The sequence below is a fragment of the Podarcis bocagei genome (genome assembly GCF_964188305.1).
Source record: "Podarcis bocagei genome assembly, chromosome: 14".
Taxonomy (NCBI): Eukaryota; Metazoa; Chordata; class Lepidosauria; order Squamata; family Lacertidae; genus Podarcis; species Podarcis bocagei.
The window spans coordinates 17,065,793-17,085,487 of NC_138139.1; the positions used below are offsets into that span (position 1 = coordinate 17,065,793).

Consider the following 19,695-nt stretch of genomic DNA (forward strand, 5'->3'; position numbering starts at 1 on the left):
GCAAATCGGCTGGCGGGGGGCGTGGCTTGCCCTATTTAGGGCCGGAGCCACTTTATTTGCATATTCATGAGCTTATTTATTATTCATGAGCTTTCCCGGGCCCCCCCAATATTTTTTATAAGTCCGCGTCCCTGTGCTGATGCAAAAAGGGGGAGGGGGCTGGGAAGGCGAACATACCCTTACAATAAAGGACTGTATACATACACATTGTCATGTGAACATGGATTAAAAACCCACCACTGGAAACGCAGTGAGTGTACAGGAGTGTGACTGCAGTTTGCATTAACACTATCTGTTGTTGTTGTTGTTGTTTAGTCGTTTCCGACTCCTATCTTCCACTGCCTCCCGCAGTTTGGTCAAACTCATGCTGGTAGCTTCGAGAACACTATCCAACCATCTCGTCCTCTGTCGTCTGATTTCCTTCAGAATGGATAGGTTTGATCTTCTTGCAGTCCATGGGACTCTCAAGAGTCTCCTCCAGCACTATATGCCAACACTATACATCAGACATTATATAATTTCTTACACAGTGGTGTAGCGTGGGGGGTGCAGGGGGGCTGGCCGCAACATCTGAGGGTTAGGGTTAGGGGGCGCAAATCCACGGGTTAGGGGGCGCAAATTACTTGCCTTGCCCCGGGTGCTGACAACCCACGCTACGCCACTGTTCTTACATATCGTAATTGATTTCCATTGCTTCTCATTTTGTCCCTATTTTTTGTTGCTCATGGCTTTTCTTGTGTCACAGTCTCTTAATATTGCCATGCGCTTTTTAAAAATACATATATGAGCTGCTTTAGACCATGAATTAGAACGTTGAGATAACTACACGGAACCACCCACGGCCGCTCCCGGCAGAAGGTCACATGTGGTCTTTGCAGGATAATGGCCACAGTTAAGCGGGTGCAGAAGCCCAGTTCTTGCACCGCCCTGGACACGCGATAAACAGCGGGTGAGAAACCCTCGCACTGCCCTAGTGCCGTCTCCAAACAGGCAGCAGCAGCTGCTGGGAACACGTGGCAGCAACCCCGGGCTTGCTGCTGCGTTACGTGTGAAACGGCCCTGAGCTTACTTTGCAGTTGCTGCTGATTTGCAAATTTTAGAAATAAAAATAAAAATCCAGCTGCCTCCTTGACCTCGAATAGCCTTCTATCTTAAGCCCCTAGAAAGCCTCCGCCCGAGCAGCAAAGGCGCCCTCCGCCTCGCCTTCCTCGCTCGGCCCTCTCGCGCACCCGCGTCTCTCGCTTCCGACGTGGCGCCTCCCGCACGCGGAGCTCCATCTTCCCTCGCCGTCTCTAAGCGATAACGGAGCGTGGGCGTCCCCGCCAAGTTCTCTCGGGTTTTTTTGCTTAGGTTCCAGAGAACCGACCAATAGCCGGGCGAGCTGCCTTCCGTCTCATTTGCATAGTCGCCGCTGCTGGCCAATGGGCGGGCGTGCAGCGTGTTTGGAATGCTTTGGTCCTCCCCTGCGCGCTCTCCCGGGTGGCGACGGAGCGGGCGGCTCTGCCTTGGCAGAGCAGCCCGAGGAGGGAAGCTCTTGCCAGCTGCTCGGCCGGGGCATCGGCCCTGGAAACGCCTCTGCTTTCCCTTGGCTGGAGACTCCTCCGCGTGCAGCTCTTGCTGCGCCCGGAGCGGAGGGATCATGTCGGTGGCGGGCCTGAAGAAGCAGTTCCACAAAGCCAGCCAGGTAAGAGAAGCTTTAGGCGCTAAGGAAGATGGTTTGTTTTGTGGAAACCTTGCAACCCCCGTGCTAAGGTGGGAGGAATTGCATAGCACTTTTTATCACCTGCTCTTTTATGTCCGCTCTTATCTATAGCTCCGTATTGCCTACACGGACTGGCAGCAGCCAATCCGACCTAGAGATGCTGGGTGTTGTTGAACCCGGGACCTTTGATATGCAGAGTAGATGTTCTGCGTATCCCCAGTGAATTGCTCCATCTGAGGATCTCGGGGGGTGTGCTGCCCGTTGGATTTCCCTATCAGATTTTCTTGGGTACATTAGACATGGGCTCTTTTCCTGGGCCATTTTGCACGTTATGTGGGAGAGAATTTGTGTTTGCTCAGAAAAGAGTTGTAGCCAGTCACCGGTCCCCCATGGACCCCTGTAGCCAGATGCCTATTTTGCAAATGCCAAGCTTGTGATGTTTGTACGTATTTAGGGCACACATCGTTGTATGCAGAGAGCGAGAGAGAGAGAAAATGTGGGGAGAGGTGAAGAAAGGAAGTCCAGATATCACTTTGGGCAATCCTTTTCCTGCTCTCCCAGACGTAGCAAGTCCTTTGCCATATCCAGTTTATCTCTTGGGTAACCCCTCTCAGGGAATTCAACTTTCCCCCTCCTCTGGAGGTGATCATGCTTACTCTGGCTTAAGCTCTGTTATTGTATAATGGAACTTGCTCTTGAGTAAGCAACCTATATCTGTTTAATTCTTCCCTTCCATCTTCCGTGCCATAAAAGCATTGGAGGGGTGGTTATTATTTCTGATTCTGTATTTCCAGGCCTCACTTGCTCTTGTGCTAGGTCCTATATTTGTATGCCATTAAGCCCATGTTTCTGTGTTGTCCACCCCTCGCTCCATAGTCCTGCTTAGTCTAACACATGGGAATTAAACAGACCATCTTGGCTGATTGGGCTCGGTGCCCGTTATATGCTAATGATGTTGGTTAGTAGATCTCCAGATCAACATGCTGGTTGGTTTGTACGAGGTTCTGTGGTGTGTGTTTTCCAGTGCTTCGTGCTTTGGAGGCGATATTGTGTTTTTGGTTTAGATTTGCTGTGGATTTGTATTTTTCTGAGAGAGGTCTTGTTTGCCTCTCTCAGCCTCCCTCAATCCTGGACGTCAGAGATGGGCAGCCTTGAGCTGTCCTGGCCTCTCTATGTGGCCCTCAGAACCCTCACATGACTCACCAGCCCTGCCTCACATCATCCTTGAACATTTATGGATGACTGGAACAAATGTGGGCTTTCAACCCTGGTATCTTTGGCTTGCTTAAGGGTGCAAGAGGTGGACTAAAAAAGGCTCCCTGCTGTATACGTGTTTTTTTGCACCATAACACTCACTTTTTTCCTCCTAAAATAATAATAATAATAATAATAATAATAATAATAATAATAATAATAATTTATTATTTGTACCCCGCCCATCTGGCTGGGTTTCCCCAGCCACTCTGGGCGGCTTCCATAGAAACCAAAAATACACTAAAATATCACAGATTAAAAACTTCCCTGAACAGGGAAGTAAGGGGAAATGTCTGTGCGTGTTATGGAGGGAATGCCTACGGGTGGCATGCCTACAAATTTTCCTCCTCTAAAAACTATGTGCATGTAATGGTCAGGTGCGTGCTATAGAGCGGAAAATAAGTTAAAGCCATGGTTTTCCCAGTAGTGATGTATGGAAGTGAGAGCTGGACCATCAAGAAGGCTGATCGCCAAAGAATTGATGCTTTTGAATTATGGTGCTGGAGGAGACTCTTGAGAGTCCCATGGACTGCAAGAAGATCAAACCTATCCATTCTTAAGGAAATCAGCCCTGAGTGCTCACTGGAAGGACAGATCGTGAAGCTGAGGCTCCAATACTTTGGCCACCTCATGAGAAGAGAAGACTCCCTGGAAAAGACCCTGATGTTGGGAAAGATGGAGGGCACAAGGAGAAGGGGACGACAGAGGATGAGATGATTGAACAGTGTTCTCGAAGCTGCCAGCATGAGTTTGACCAAACTGCGGGAGGCAGTGGAAGACAGGAGTGCTCTGGTCCATGGGGTCACGAAGAGTCGGACACAACTAAACAACAACAACCCTTGTTGTACGTTAGTGAATGGACTTCATAATCCTCTACAGACTTTTAACTGCCCCTTACCTTTTTCCATCTGCTAGGATGCTATTATCTTCTTCTTTACTGATGTTTGGTTGTATCTCTTCCTCTCTTCTATTTTCCCACTAACCCTTCACGAATAAGTTGCCCCTTCTTTCTTCAAAGGCTGGTTTCCTTTTCTTCCATTGCCAAAGAGAAATGTATCTTCGTATTAATTCTTTGCAGCATGCTTAGCTGGTGGTTTGTTGTGCTGCGAAGCTTTAAAGTGATTTGAAATGACCCAGTCCATCTTGGTGTTGGAAACTGCCTTATACCGAGTCAGAGCCTTCGTCTATTCAGCTCAGTGATGTCTGCACAGAATGGCAGGAGCTCTTCAGGGTCGCATGCAGGTACTCTTTCCTAGTCCTACCTGGAGATGCCAGAAATTGAACCTTTTGTGTGTCAATGTGACCATTTGGCCACAAATGCTCAAAGTGTGAAAGTGCCTTTCAAACTTGGGCTTCTAAAACAGACCTCTAACTTGCCAACAGTTTGTTAATTAGATATATATTCCACCTTTCTTCCAAGGATCTCAAGGGCACATACCTGATTCTTCTCCCCCACCCCACGCCAGTTTTTCCCAGTTCTGTGATAGTTTAGGCCAAGAAATAGTTGTCTGGCCCAAAGTCAACTATTTCCAATCCAATCATTTATTGTGTTTGACTAAAAGCCATTACAAATTCGATTACATATCCAACAAGTCAATTAAAGCCTGTTAAAAGAAATTCAGAGATATACATCCACTTACAATAAGTCAAATTAATGAATTGCCTGCACAGTCGATGGCATTGTCTTTTATATAGCTAGCATGAATGCTTTAGCAAATAGGGCTGTTTTGTTTGTGACAAGTGGATCGCAATCAGATAATATATTTTCACGTCAGAGTTCTGTCCCTGTAGCGGTGCCAACATCTGTTCCAAAAATCTCTTTCTGGGGTTTTGACAATGGAGTATATAATGGGGGATTTCTTCTACCTCACCTACCCCACAAATACAAAGTCTTAAATGTCTTGGAACTTTTCCGTACCTTCCACTTAAGACTGATGTAGGCATTGTTTCAAAACGGGGAGCTGTAAATGCAGTTCTCAGGGAGGCAAAGGTAAGTGACTGCAAGAATTGAGCTTTGGTGTAGTTAGATTTCAGCAAATAGTACCAACGGGAGAATTTTGAGATATGGATTAGAGATAAATATTGCTCGTTATCCTGTTTATATATCCAAATCCAATCCTGAGGAGGCTTTTAACTAAAGTCAACTAGTTTCATGGCTGAGTGGCAACTTGAACCTTAGCCTTCCCCATCTTGGTCCACCATTCTGGACTATAGTGTGTGAAAACAAGATGAACTGGCTTGCAACTCTTCGCATGTTGGTATAGTGGCATTCCTTCCCCTTCTGGTTGAGAATGTACTGCAAATAAATGACTAACATAGGCATGTGTGGGCAGAGATGCCTGTAAAATGGTTTCAAATGACTTTGGTGATAAGTTTTTTTTCTGGGCTCAATTAGCAGGCTGCTCAGACTTGTCTGAGCTCCCTTTGTTCTTTTAAACCTTTGTGTTGCACTGTTTTCTGGTGGGATTCGATCACATATAATTGAAGGGGAAGGCATCCGTCCGCTTGTGGCAATGCAAGCGTCCCATGGCATTTCTTCTTTCTCCCAGCGGTCATCCCTCCTTTGGTCACTGCTGTGGACACACAACCTGACTGATCCAGGCGCGGCGGCCATCTGCAAGGGATTTCCACATGGGGGGGGGGGGCGGGATTGATGTTGCCAGCCTTCGTGTCATGTTTGCAGACATCTTCATACAGTGGTACCTCAGGTTAAGTACTTAATTCGTTCTGGAGGTCCGTTCTTAACCTGAAACTGTTCTTAACCTGAAGCACCACTTTAGCTAATGGGGCCTCCTGCTGCTGCTATGCTGCTGCCGTGCGATTTCTGTTCTCATCCTGAAGCAAAGTTCTTAACCCAAGGTACTATTTCTGGGTTAGCGGAGTGTGTAACCTGAAGCAAATGTAACCTGAAGCATATGTAACCCGACGTACCATTGTAATGCTGAGTTGGTCTGCCAATGGACCTGGTGCCGGAAACCTGATCCCCATACAGCATTCCCTTGGAGATCCTGTGATCTTCCAAGCCATGAAACTTAGAAACGCTGGCATGATCAAGCCAGCGTAGACGTTGTTGAGGCAGAAGTGTGAATATTCTGGGAATGTGGTCTTGGGAGAGCACATATTGGTTTGAGACACTGTCTTGCCAATTGATGCCCAAAATCTTCCTGATGCAGTGCATATGGAAGGTGTTGAAGTATAACTCCTGGCTGGTACAAGTTGCCCACAACTCACTTTCATAAACCAGCATACTCAACACTCAAGCCTGGTAGATCTACATCTTGGTATTCAATGTTATTTTCCCATACCCTTCTGGAGGAGCGAGCCATTGCTGTAGCTTTCCAATATGCTTGACCAGATCAGCTTTGATTGAGCTGGTCATGGTGGAGCCCAGGTCAACAGAATCGTCTACCACCTCAAGCATGTGGTCACCAGTGCTGATGCGTGGAGACTGGGATGGAGGACTCAGCTACACTGAGTCAATTACAGACGTACCTTGGAAGTTGAACATTCGACTTCCAAAACATTTGGGAACCAAGGCATGGCTTCTCATTGGCTGCGGGAGCTTCCTGCAGCCAATCGGAAGCTGTGGAAGTCATGTCAGATGTTCGGGTTGCAAAGAGCATTTGAAAACTGGAACGCTCACTTCTGGTTTTCTGGTTTTTGATCGTTCGGGAGCCACTAGAGAGAGGTCTGCTTGAATTGTTTGCTGCAGCACTTTTTATTACACGGCAACCAAGTGTTTTGCTTATGTGAAGGATCCCTTTGTCCACTTACTCCCCACTCAGAAACTTAAAACTAATGAGGAGCCACTTTTTTGGGTGCTAGGCAGGGGGGAATTTGACATTTAATTTAATTACAATCAGGGCTTGTCCACACTTCTGCTTGTCCTGCGCCTAGAAAGCTCGGGTCCAAGAAGTTCTCCCATGCTTTCTAGTAGACAGGTCTGAGAGGTTTTTCATTTGTCCTACCACTTTCCCAGGGCAAAACTGATTGATGGTTGTTTCCATTCAGCAGCAAACAGCAGGTTTTCCCAGGAGAAAGGTGGCAGGACAAGCCCCAAGGAATTGTGATTGTGATTGAGCCCTAAGGAAAGTTTTAAGCTTGATGGTTACTCACGGAAGCCACAATACTTAGTTTCAGGCAAATGCTCCTAACAGAAAACTTTTAAAACCTCAGCACTCTTACTAAAACCTAGACTTGGGAAGTGAGAGCTGGACCATAAAGAAGGCTGATCGCCGATGAATTGATGCTTTTGAATTCTGGTGCTGGAGGAGACTCTTGAGAGTCCCATGGACTGCAAGAAGATCAAACCTCTCCATTCTGAAGGAAATCAGCCCTGAGTGCTCACTGGAAGGACAGATCCTGAAGCTGAGGCTCCAATACTTTGGCCACCTCATGAGAAGAGAAGACTCCCTGGAAAAGACCCTGATGTTGGGAAAGATGGAGGGCACAAGGAGAAGGGGACGACAGAGGACGAGATGGTTGGACAGTGTTCTCGAAGGTACCAGCATGAGTTTGACCAAACTGCGGGAGGCAGTGGAAGACAGGAGTGCCTGGCGTGCTCTGGTCCATGGGGTCATGAAGAGTCGGACACGACTAAACAACAACAGCAGACTTGGGATAGATGCTCCCTACCTAGAATGGCTATTACTGTTACTATACCAGCAACACTTCTCCAGCTTCTTCTAGGATTTTTATTTTCCTCTCAGGAAATCAAACCAGGATGCCCTCCCTAGCTAACCCCTATAATCCCTATCAGCACAGGTCTCTTTCTCCCCCGGTCCCTATCTGACTGGCTGACAATCCCCATCTAACAGTGGGGCTACCTTTGAAGGTGACTCAGAAACTGCAATTCATCCAGAATGCGGCAGCTAGATTGGTGGCTGGGAGTGGCCACCAAGACCATATAACACCGGTCCTCAGAGACCTGCATTGGCTCCCAGTAAGTTTCCAATTCATAGTGTTGGTGCTGACCTTTAAAGCCCTGAACGACCTTGGCCCAGTATACCTGAAAGAGCATCTCAACCCTCATCGTTCAGCCCAGACACTGAGGTCCAGTGCTGTTGTTAATTTCTACTCTGCCCTTCGATTATTCAGGGTGTATTAAGATGGCTCCTAAGAATCTTGGGCTGCAGTGTTTATTATTGCTATTATTATTTATTAAATTTAGTTAGCTGCCTAGTCTGACACCACACCAATGACTGTGGTTAAGAAATGTTTGCTTGAGTTCAAATCATGCTACCACAGCAAAAAAATACGGTAAATCTCACACTGTGTCATCATAAGATATTCTGATGCAATGGGTAAGGATACATTTTGTCCCTTGAGGTCATTTTGTCCCTTGAATCATTCTTTCATTCAATCATCTAATTTAATTCATATCCTGCCCTTTATCCGCAAGAAGTGAGGTTACAGGGAACCAGGCAGAGGGCCTTCTCGGTAGTGGTGCCCGCCCTGTGGAACGCCCTCCCATCAGATGTAAAGGAAATAAACAACTATCTGACTTTTAGAAGACATCTGAAGGCAGCCTTGTTTAGGGGAGTTTTTAATGTTTGATCTTTTATCGTGTTTTGAATGTTCTGTTGGAAGCCACCTAGAGTGGCTGGGGAAACCCAGACAGATGGGTAGGGTATAAATAAAATAAATTATTATTATTATTTCAGGGCAGTTCACAAGATAAAAACGCAACATACTTTTAGAATGCTACATGAAGTTTCCCTTTTGATCAATCTTGCATCGTTATAACACCCTTAACACTGCGAGGGTATTACTTGTTTCCTATCAAAGGCTGGCTTTCAGTTTTTGTTTGTTTGTTAAGGCTTTCGTAATAGAAAAAAAAAACATTTCAGAGGTAAGATCAGGTCCTTCCTGATCAACTGCGAGTTCTGTTTGCTTAAAGCAGCCTTTCCCAATCTGGTGCTCTCTGGATGTTGTTAGATTCCAACTTGCAAGGGGCATTGCTGATTCCCTCCTCTATCCACCTATTCTGCAACTCAGTGTCCCTACAGCCTCCATAAACTGGCTTGTCTTGGAAAGGAGGATGCAGAAAGTCTAATGCAGCTGCAGAAACTTCTCTGCAGTTCTCTGGGCCCCTGGAGAATGCCCGGCGGGCTGGGGTTGGGGCTTTGCAAAGCGATCTGGGTGAGACAGGTACAGGAGCCCTGAGAGAACAAAGCGTTGGCAACACAAGTACAGTGGTACCTCAGGTTAAGTACTTAATTCGTTCCAGAGGTCCGTTCTTAACCTGAAACTGTTCTTAACCTGAAGCACCACTTTAGCTAATGGGGCCTCCTGTTGCCGCCGCGCCGCCAAAGCACGATTTCTGTTCTCATCCTGAAGCAAAGTTCTTTACCTGAGGTACTATTTCTGGGTTAGCAAAGTCTGTAACTTGAAGCGTATGTAACCTGAAGCATATGTAACCCAAGGTACCACTGTAGACAGAAGGGAGTCAACCCGTATTCAACTTCGCAATATCCAGTTGGCCCTGCCTACCCCAACTTCCCCTGAACCTTCTACTGGGGTTTCTTCCTTCTTCCACCCTCCTCCCACTAGTAACTGCCTCTTTCCCTTCAGCCACCATGTGCGTTTGTGACATCACAGGAAGTTTGTAGCCAGCGGCAACTGCTAGGGATGCATCTGCATAGCCTCCCATCCCAGTACTGGAAAGCGGAATGTCATGAACGTTACTTAGATGTATTTATATAATAATAATAATAATAATAATAATAATAATAATAATAATAATAATAATAAATTTATTATTTATACCCCGCCCATCTGGCTGGGCCTCCCCAGCCACTCTGGGCGGCTTCCATAGAAACCAAAAATACAGTAAAATATCACACGTTAAAAACTTCCCTGAACAGGGCTGCCTTAAGATGTCTTCTGAATGTCAGGTAGTTGTTTATCGCTTTGACATCTGCTGGAAGGGCGTTCCACAGGGCGGGCGCCACTACCGAGAAGGCCCTCTGCCTGGTTCCCTGTAGCTTTGCTTCTCGCAATGAGGGAACCGCCAGAAGGCCCTCGGCGCTGGACCTCAGCGTCCGGGCAGAACGATGGGGGTGGAGACGCTCCTTTGGGGATACTGGGCTGAGGCCGTTTAGGGCTTTAAAGGTCAGCACCAACACTTTGAATTGTGCTCGGAAACGTACTGGGAGCCAATGTAGGTCTTTCAAGACCGGTGTTATGTGGTCTCGGCGGCCGCCCCCAGTCACCAGTCTAGCTGCCGCATTCTGGATTAGTTGTAGTTTCTGAGTCACCTTCAAAGGTAGCCCCACGTAGAGTGCAATGAATTTAGAAATTCATTGATTAGAAGTAGACTTGGAAGTAGCTTAGGATCTGTTGTTGCCTTCATTGCTTTCATGGGTGCTTTTGAGGAAAGCCTCATCAACTTCTGACATCCATGAAAGGCAAACACAGATACGGTGAGGGGAATGGCCCTCATTCAACAGTATCATCCAGGCATCTCCACTGACCAGCCTGCCAACTTCCACCCATGAATATCCAGTGGTTCATTCACGCAGAGGGCAGCCAACACCACTCTCTGAACACGTAATTCTCAGGAATGCTGTGACCTGCGTCTACACTCCATTCAAACTTACCCCAGCATCAATCCACAAATAGCCACACAGCTTTTGTCAACAGCCTTCTGAAGGTGAATTTCAAACAGCTTACATGCACAAACTTCAGCCCTGCAACATCCTGGACTTCCACATGCTAATCATATCAGCTTCCTTTTTCCCCTTTTTTCCCCATTTCATAACACAAATAAAGAACACAAACAAAACAACAAACAGTACAAACAAATTCTTGTCATATCCTTATTTTTCTAAACATTGTTAAGTGGGCTTCCCCAAGTCCCACCTATCTGATTTTCATTTTACGTCATCTTTAGTAGTTTACATATATCATAATTTCTAACCATCTTCTTTTTTTTTAATCACACTTAAAATAACTTCACATTTTATCACTTACAAATAATACTATTTTAAAATACAGTATCTTCTACTTCTAACCCTACAGCCTATATCCACTTCCAAAGCTATTCAAAGATTTAAATATAAATCACATCAGCTTCTGTCCAGCAACAACTGCCAGCAGCGGCTGAGCGTATGCCCGTGCTGCCCAGGGCAGGCGCTCTCTCGAGGGGTGTGTGGTGCAGAGAGTGCCCTCCCGGGCGTGGGATAGCCACTAGGGTGCACGCCCTGCAGCCAGGGGCAGAGCGAGCCACTCACGGGGGCAGACTGAGCCATCCATGGCGGACATTCGGTGCACCGTCAGCCCACAACTCCCAAGCTATCAAAATGAAGAGGGAAGGGGGGAATTCCACAGCTCAGGGTAGGCTTGGGAGTCGCGGGTGGGCGGCACGCCGAATGTCACCCCCCTCAGTGAGGGCACCCAGGGCAGACTGCCCCTACACCCCTGACTGCCAGCTTCTGCCAGGTCCATCGCCAGCTCCCAGCCATGGATATCAGCCGCTTTCACGCCGCGATCCTGCCCAGCAGGTCCACTTGCCTTCTCGTTGCTTCACAGCATCCCATTGATGGATGATTACCTCCTTCCATCTGCCGCTTCGCCTCCCTGTGGAAGGAGGCACCAAGTGTTGAATAACACAGCTGTTGTCCACTGTGTCCTCCTCAAGCTTTTGCCTTGGCATTCCTCTTGGGCTGCTTTTGTATATCCACTGAGCTGCCATGTGCTTTTGTGACATCACATGAAGTCCACAGCCAATAGCAGCAGCTGGGGAGACGTCATCATCATCACCTCCTCAGGCCTCACAGTGGTGGGTGTGGCTCAGCAGCTATTTGCCCCTTGGCTTGTTTACGGTGTACAGCTCACTCCTCATCTGTAATGACACCAGAGAAAGGCATGCCATAAATCCATAGGGGGTGGTGGTCATTTTTTATCCTGATGGCTGCATTCCCTTGGGTCAATTTTTCCATGCATGGGAGCCAACTCCTAGGGGCTGAGGTCTCTTCACACACTCCCAAATATTGATTAGTTGCAGTTGCATCAGGTGTGCTGGAGAGAACACCTGTTTGGGTTGAATAATAGATTAGAGAAGCCAGTATAAGTTGCAATTTCAGCTGAATTTGGGGGAACCACTTGAAGCATCTGCTGTGTTGAGCTATTTTAGTTGCTTTTGTTTGATTTGTTCATTGCAAACAGCTGAAAGCCTGTAAATTTTGACAATAAACCTGATTTGCAATGGAGGTTGAATAATATTGATCTGAACTGTATGACTTCGTGTGATTGGTTCTTTTATCTATGGATATAAGTAATAATTCTGTGAACTGCCCTGAGACCCCCGAGTATAGGGCGGTATATAAACTCAAGCATCACCGCATTTTTCGCTCCATAAGACGCACCTGACCATAAGACGCACCTAGTTTTTAGAGGAGGAAAATAAGAAAAAAATATATTCTGAACGAAACCGTGGATGTATGATTTTTGTGATTCATGCTGTGGTGACAGACATGTGATTTGATGGTGAGTTTGGGGTAAAGGTAAAGGGACCCCTGACCATTAGGTCCAGTTGTGGCCGACTCTGCCGTTGCAGCGCTCATCTCACTTTATTGGCCGAGGGAGTACAGTTTCCAGGTCGTGGCCAGTATGACTAAGCCGCTTCTGACGAACCAGAGCAGCGCATGGAAACGCCGTTTACCTTCCCGCCGGAGTGCTACCTATTTATCTACTTGCACTTTGACGTGCTTTCGAACTGCTAGGTTGGCAGGAGCAAGGACCCAATGCAAAAATCCTGAGAATCCATGTGGATCTGTGCTTTGTAACCACGGTTTTGCACCTTTACAGCCCCACGCAACAGTGGGTGCGTAATTTTTTTGGTGCAGGCTGTAGCCATGGACATGCTATGTGATCTGATGGTGAATTTGGGGTGACCCAGTGCAAAAATCCTGAGGATACATGTGGATCCGTGCTTTGCAACCACGTTACAAGGAAGAAAAAAGTGTGTCTTATGGAGTGAAAAATACGGTAAGAATAATAATAATGCACAATGAATGCCCATGGGTATGGCGATGGATTGTTCTTCCTTCAATGCTGTCCCTCCTTAGACATTCAAAAGAACGTGAAAACCCTCAACTGTATCCAGGAATTGCGGGGGGTGGGGGGCACTTTCCACTGTCAAAGTCTGCATGTGTGCTGGCTACATGCCCTCCACTCCTGACCTTTCAAGTGGTGAGCACAGAGATCTCCAAGGAGAGTCTTAACAGTATTCAGGCAAGCATGGATAGAATCTCGCTGCTGACCCAAGAACTCGATTCATGCAAAGTGGGGTCACCTGGATCATTGATGACAGGCCCAGCACGTGCACCCCACTTTGTTTGGAGCTCCCCATGTTGTTCTTCTGGACAGGGAGCTGCAGTTAGATGCCTTATCTTTAAACACGTATCCCAGTACAGAGATGTGTTTGGGGACTTAGTTCCATCAAGACACACTCCTTGCAGCAAAAATTCCTCCCATGTGCGTATCTCCTTTACTGAATTGGGATAAATGAATGGAATTCTTGCTAAAAAACAACAACAGTGAAAACGGCTGCAAAACATTTCTGCTGCGGCATGTCTAGAGAGTTGTCAACAGTGCCTGTGAATGTGTGCCGCCTGTGGAAATATCTGTTTTCCAAAATAGGAATGGCTCAGCCTCTCTTACATGATAGATTTAATTAGTCCTGGTCTGTATGAACTCTGTGAAACAGGGTGTATCTACATATAAAAAAAAACCCCAAAACCATTGCCTTTGCGGTGATTAAATCTGACCTCTTCCCAACAGGGTGTCTATAAAATTAGGGATGTGAAACAATGGGGGTTTGAGCCTCCTGCTGCACAGGCCCACGCACTGGGGCAGCATCTTCTGCTAAAACAATTTAAAGATTTTGACCCCCTGCTGGTTTGCAAGCTAGCAGAGCATTGATGCTGCGTAAACATTTGCCATCTGGGAGCTCTAGAGGAGCAGCTGTTGAGGCTGGTGGTAGGTGGATTGCAGAAGGATTCATCTATGTAAAGGTCCTCCGTTGCAAAAATGGGTCCACGATTGCTCCTAACTGTGGTGAACAACTGTTTAACAGAAGAAGATGTTATTTCAGCAGCAGCAAGTTTTCAAGTTCCCCCAGAACTCTGCATCAGGTGAAAGGTTACACAAACTAGGAAGTGGATGGGGGATGAGGACAAAATTGAAATTAAAAAAAGTACAAAAACGTAGACTGGATGTTTCACCGTTCGGTCAGGTTTTAGTCTCAGCTACAGGATGGATATTGCTACATTCACACTATACAGTGGTACCTCGGGTTAAGTACTTTGTTCCGGAGGTCTGTACTTAACCTGAAACTGTTCTTAACCTGAAGCACCACTTTAGCTAATGGAGCCTCCCAATGCTGCCGCACCGTCGGAGCACAATTTCTGTTCTCATCCTGAAGCAAAGTTCTTAACCTGAAGCACTATTTCTGGGTTAGCGGAGTCTGTAACCTGAAGCGTATGTAACCCGAGGTACCACTGTATACACCTCCAGAGCTACAGTTCCAAGAGTGTTTAACAATGAACTTCTCTTCCTATGGAACTCTGGGAATTATAGTTCTGTTAGGGGAATTGGGTTCTTCTAACAACTCTCAGCACCCTTAACAAACTACAGCTTCCAGGATTCTTTAAATTTTATTATTTTGAGGAAGCAATGTGCATTGTTTGTGCTTGAAATATGTGCTTGTTCTTGGTGGTGCTTGTTGATGGCAAACACCAATTTTGGTGCCAATGAATTCTGTAAATTAATGATGTGCTGTGTGGAGGAGTTTATTTCTTGTCCTATATCTCCTGCCAGCTCCATTAGATGACCCTCAGCTTCTGGTTACTCTTGAGAGGAGCAAAAGTGCTCTTTCCTTCTCTGCACCAACGTCATTTATAAACCTCTGTCATACTGCAAATTAAAGAGATTCGAAGACTGTTTACAAATCAGATTTCTCTGCGGTTGCTTGGAAGCTATTCAGAACATGCCCAGTTATCCCAAGCAAATGTATGGTGTCGGTTTAAGTTAAGTTGGCAAAATAGAAGTGAATTCTGAAAGGGGAGATGAGAATGCACAAAAGGAACAGTCGGAAGAATGAAAGGTGAGCTTGCCTCGGGAAGCATATGATTCCTGCTGAGCTTTCTTTTAAAACCCTCAGAACAAAGACTCTGGATTGATCAAAGGGGTAACAAAAGATGAAGCTAAGAAAAAGTGTCGCACTTGGAATGCTATGCACAATGCTGGTTGAAAGGACATTGAAGAGCTGGAAAGCGACAAATCCGCTCCACTTCCCCAGTGGGGAGGAGTTGCGGCAGACCGCGTGGCCACCCACTCCCCACCGGGGGCAGAGGACTTTGCCCCCCCGTTGCCTGGGGGATCCCGGCCACGTCAGAGCCCGGCCAGCCAATCCGGGGCCGGGGCCGTTTAAACGGAGGAGTGAGTCAGAGGACTTCCTCTTTGGCTCGCTTCCTCAATCACCTGCCCTCTCTCCCTATTTTGCAGGTTAGGCAATGGCCTTGCTATGGACTTCGGTTGGTCGCCTTGGTTGTCCGAGGGGCCTGGCAGGAATTTTTCCACTTGGCAAATTGGCACTGGCCACTTGGTTTTCGCCTACTACGTAGCAATCGTCACAACTTTGTTAGGGTTGCGGTTAGGCATTGTTTGACCTTGTGTGGGGGAGGGGAGGTGTGGCCTTCACCTGCCCCTCCATGCTTAAGGGTATTCCATTAAAGGAATCCAGGGGTGTTGATCTAGTCCGAAGCCCGGCTGGGGGGCTAAGGCCTTGACACGACCCCGACGGGAACACCAGGGGGAGCTTGAGTTGGTTCACATCAACAGGGCTCCCCCTACCGGGGGTTTACCCTTACTGGGGACTTCCTGCACAATGGGCAGGAGTCAGATATAGTCAGGTCCAATCAATGCCTAAGCCAAAACCGCTCACATTCTGCAATTTCAATAAAGTTGTGGCCAAAATTTGCCCAATAACATAAACCTAATATCCGTGTCCTTGTGTGAGTTATTTCCAACGGGGGGGGGGGGGCTGCGGGGTCTCGCCACGCAACTGAGATGGCCAAGGGATCAGAGCCTTTTAAGTACTGGTCTTCTTAGCACAATGTTTAGATCCATCAGTTGGCTTTAGGTTATAATTTAAAATACACAATATTTTGCTTCTTAGTATTCCTCACAACAATCTTGTAAGGTGGGCCAGTTTGGGTATTTACATACTGTGGATGGAATCTGAATCTGAGTTATATTGGCTTGCCTAAGGCATTCATCCGGAGCTAGCAGCTAGGGTGAACTGGGGGATTTCCTGGGTCATGGCTTGAACTCCATCCATTAAGCCAACAGCTGATCTTTACATAGGTCTCTTCTAGATGACCTGTTAATGGAACATTGATTTGTTGGCCGATGCTGACTATTTATTGAACACCTATTGTTTACATGCTCCTGCCAACCTAGCAGTTCGAAAGCACATCAAGTACAAGTTGATAAATAGGTACCGCTGCGGCGGGAAGGTAAACAGTGTTTCCGTGCACTGCTCTGGTTCGCCAGAAGCGGCTTAGTCATGCTGCCCACATGACCCGGAAGCTGTACGCCGGTTCCCTCGGCCAGTAAAGCGAGATGAGCGCCGCAACCCCAGAGTTGTCCGCGACTGGACCTAATGGTCAGGGGTCCCTTTACCTTTTTATTGTTTACAAGGAGGTGAGATTATGTTGTGCTACCCCAGTGTTCCCACTGCGTTTTCCTGGCCCTTTCTGTGTTGCTAAAAGTGTGGGTTTGAGGCTGGTGGAAGTGGGTGTGCTGTGGAAGAGCACCAAACCAACTAATTGTGCAAACTGAACTTGGCAGTTCATTGTTGAGTCTCAGTAGTAAATAGCAACAGTCTGGAAGTGCCCAAACGCTAAATCCTGGTGTAGGGGTGTGTGTGTGTGTGTGTTTGTTTCCTTGTTTTTTGAAAATGGAAATCTGTTGATAGCTATTCACTTGATATTGGAGCGTCTATCAGGGATCATGACTTCAAATAGCACATTTTAGAGTCATCATCTCGTCCAACTTCTGGAATATGCAGCTGTCCCATATGGGGATCAAACCTGCAACCTTGGCATTATCAGCACCAACTGAGCTATCCAGCAGGACTATTCGACACTTAAGTTTCACCCATGGCTTAAATGGCTTCTCCCTTTCATCTTGCCACAACTGATTTTCCTTTCTGGCTAGTCAGATTTTTAGATCGACAACTATGTCTTGGTTTGGTTAAAAAAAACTAATAGACATAGGCTGGGTTTACAGATGTCTGCTTCTATACCCTTTTTATTTATGGATCTGTCATGTTAAGGGTAGAGCTTGTTTTTTAAACTCCGCTTCCAATTACCTGTCAAAGTTCCTTAATCAACATGAATCTTTGGGCCAGAGAATGCCCTGTGGACTAACTGGGCCTTTCATGAATAATGCAACACAGTTGCAGAGATGTTAGGGAGCCAATGATCTTGCAAGTTCCCAAGTATTTTAAGAATCGCCATCTTGCTTGCACCTGGCTCTTTCCAATGCTGTCCAGCATTCTTTGATTCCATAAACTCGTTAAGAATTAGATGTACGATCTGCCATACATTACATTACTGGATCCAAAAATCTATGTCTTTCAGCAGTTCTGGGTCTCTTAATAAGGTCCACACTGGAGAGAGTCACTCTTTCTGTAAATCATCAACGCGCAGAGAGCATAGCAGGGAAATTGCAGGGAGGGAATTGAATGTTGTCAGAGCTGCTTCCAGATCCTAGCTCACAGAGGATCACGCTAGCCAGCGTTCACTTTATAAAAGTCTTTATTGAGTTACAGTTTCCATTCTCAAGCTGCCGCGTGCAGCTCTACGTCTTATGGGTTAGACCGGCGAAGCTCCGTCTGAGTCTCCGCCCCCTGTACACCAGCTTAATACCCTAGCCTTACTCCACCTTTTCCGCCTGACCGTTCTTCTCTGGGTCCCTCTGCCCCCCGCGGTCTCTTCCTTCCTGGACTCTTCTGACGCTGACCCCCCGGACCCTTCTGTCTCCTTGCGTCGGGCTTTAGGACCTGGCTCCCTTTCCGGGCTGCTTACTGCGCCACCTTCCTGTGCATTTGAACTTGGTGCGCGCGCCCAACCTTCCACTTTCCGCTTAACCGTTTCTTCGCTCCCCGATGGAGGTGTGGCCACTCCTGACTCATGCCCTCCCCCCTGCTGCGAGCTGCCAGAGCTCGATACCTGGCGCCCTTCCTCTCCACTGCGCTCTGTTGGTGACGCTGGCCCCGATCTCCAACTGCTGCCCTCTGAGCCCCCTCTGGACCCTTCTTCCTGGCGTGTCCCCCTAGGCTCCCCCCTTGCTCTGGCCACTGGCGCTCCTTTCTGTGAATCTTCTGATTCACTGGAAAGACTCGGAGATCTCGGGTCGTCGTCATCACTCATCTTTTCTTCGGCCTCCTCCCCCTCGCTCTCTGTTTCCTCCCTTGCCCTCGCCTCTGCTCCTGAACCCCTGACAAATGTGTATACTATTTATTTAAAATATTTCTTAGCCAACCTTGATCAAAAAGATCCCTAAGTCGTGTACAAAGCTGTGAATAAAACTATTTACCCAACATAGAAATACAACATATAAGCATAGGCAAAAATAAGAGGCAAAGTAAACATGTAAAATTAAAGAGCAGGGTAAGGCAAAGTACTGATTAAAATGTCATCTGAACTTCCTAGGTAAAGAAGAGGGTTTCAACCTGGCACTGAAAATATTGTAATATCAGCATATTAAAAGCACAAGTCTCCAAAAGAGCATTTTTGGTTTGTTCTGCAATACTGCCTCTAATTCTGGTTGCCTCCAGACGGTCAGTATTTTGCAAGTTGGATTCAAGGGCATACAGGAAATTTAGGCTTTTGCACTATTAAAGTGGATTAAAGCACTTTAAGGGACGCGGGTGGTGCTGTGAGTTAAACCACAGAGCCTAGGACTTGCTGATCAGAAGCTCGGCGGTTCAAATCCCCGCGACGGGGTGAGCTCCTGTTGCTCGGTCCCAGCTCCTGCCAACCTAGCAGTTCGAAAGCATGTCAAAGTGCAAGTAGATAAAGAGGAACCGCTCCGGCGGGAAGGTAAACAGCGTTTCTGTGCGCTGCTCTGGTTCGCCAGAAGCGGCTTAGTCATGCTGGCCACATCACCCGGGAGCTGTACGCCGGCTCCCTCGGCCAGTAAAGCGAGATGAGCGCCGCAACCCCAGAGTTGGTCATGACTGGACCTAATGGTCAGGGGTCCCTTTACCTTTAAAGCACTTTAGCGCAGCACATCCATATTCCGACTAAACATCAGGAAGAACTTTCTGATAGTAAAAGTTGATCGACAGTGGAACAGACCCCCTGGGAAGGTAGTGGACTGCCCTTCCTTGGAGGTTTTCAAGCAGAGGTTGGATGGCCATCTGTCCTAGATGCTTTAGCTGAGATTCCTGCATTGCAGGGCGTTGGACTAGAATGATCATTGGAATCATATAATTCCATGATTCTAAGCAGGTTGTCTGGGGGAGCCCTTAATCTGAACACAAAACCGTATTCCTAAAGAAATGAATTTGCTGGCTCCAGACACTAATCTTCTTCTATAGCAAAGGCTTGAGGGACAGTAGCCTCCATCTTTGCCCCATCTTTTTGTGCCTGCCAAACAGCCGTGATAATATTTTATTCTCTTGTTAATTATGCTGTTTTAAATGTGCATTTTATATTTGACTT

General features: G+C 47.0%; 1 protein-coding gene across 1 annotated transcript in view; it reads left to right on the forward strand.

The window, feature by feature from the left end:
• Positions 1 to 1,465: 1,465 nt before the first annotated feature.
• The window catches only part of SH3GL3 (SH3 domain containing GRB2 like 3, endophilin A3), a 44,699-nt gene continuing 26,469 nt past the window's right edge, over positions 1,466 to 19,695 (forward strand). The window contains exon 1 of the mRNA XM_081171237.1: positions 1,466 to 1,684. Coding sequence (XP_081027363.1) covers positions 1,640 to 1,684 — 45 coding nt within the window. The 5' untranslated portion in view covers positions 1,466 to 1,639. The remainder of the gene's footprint in view (positions 1,685 to 19,695) is intronic.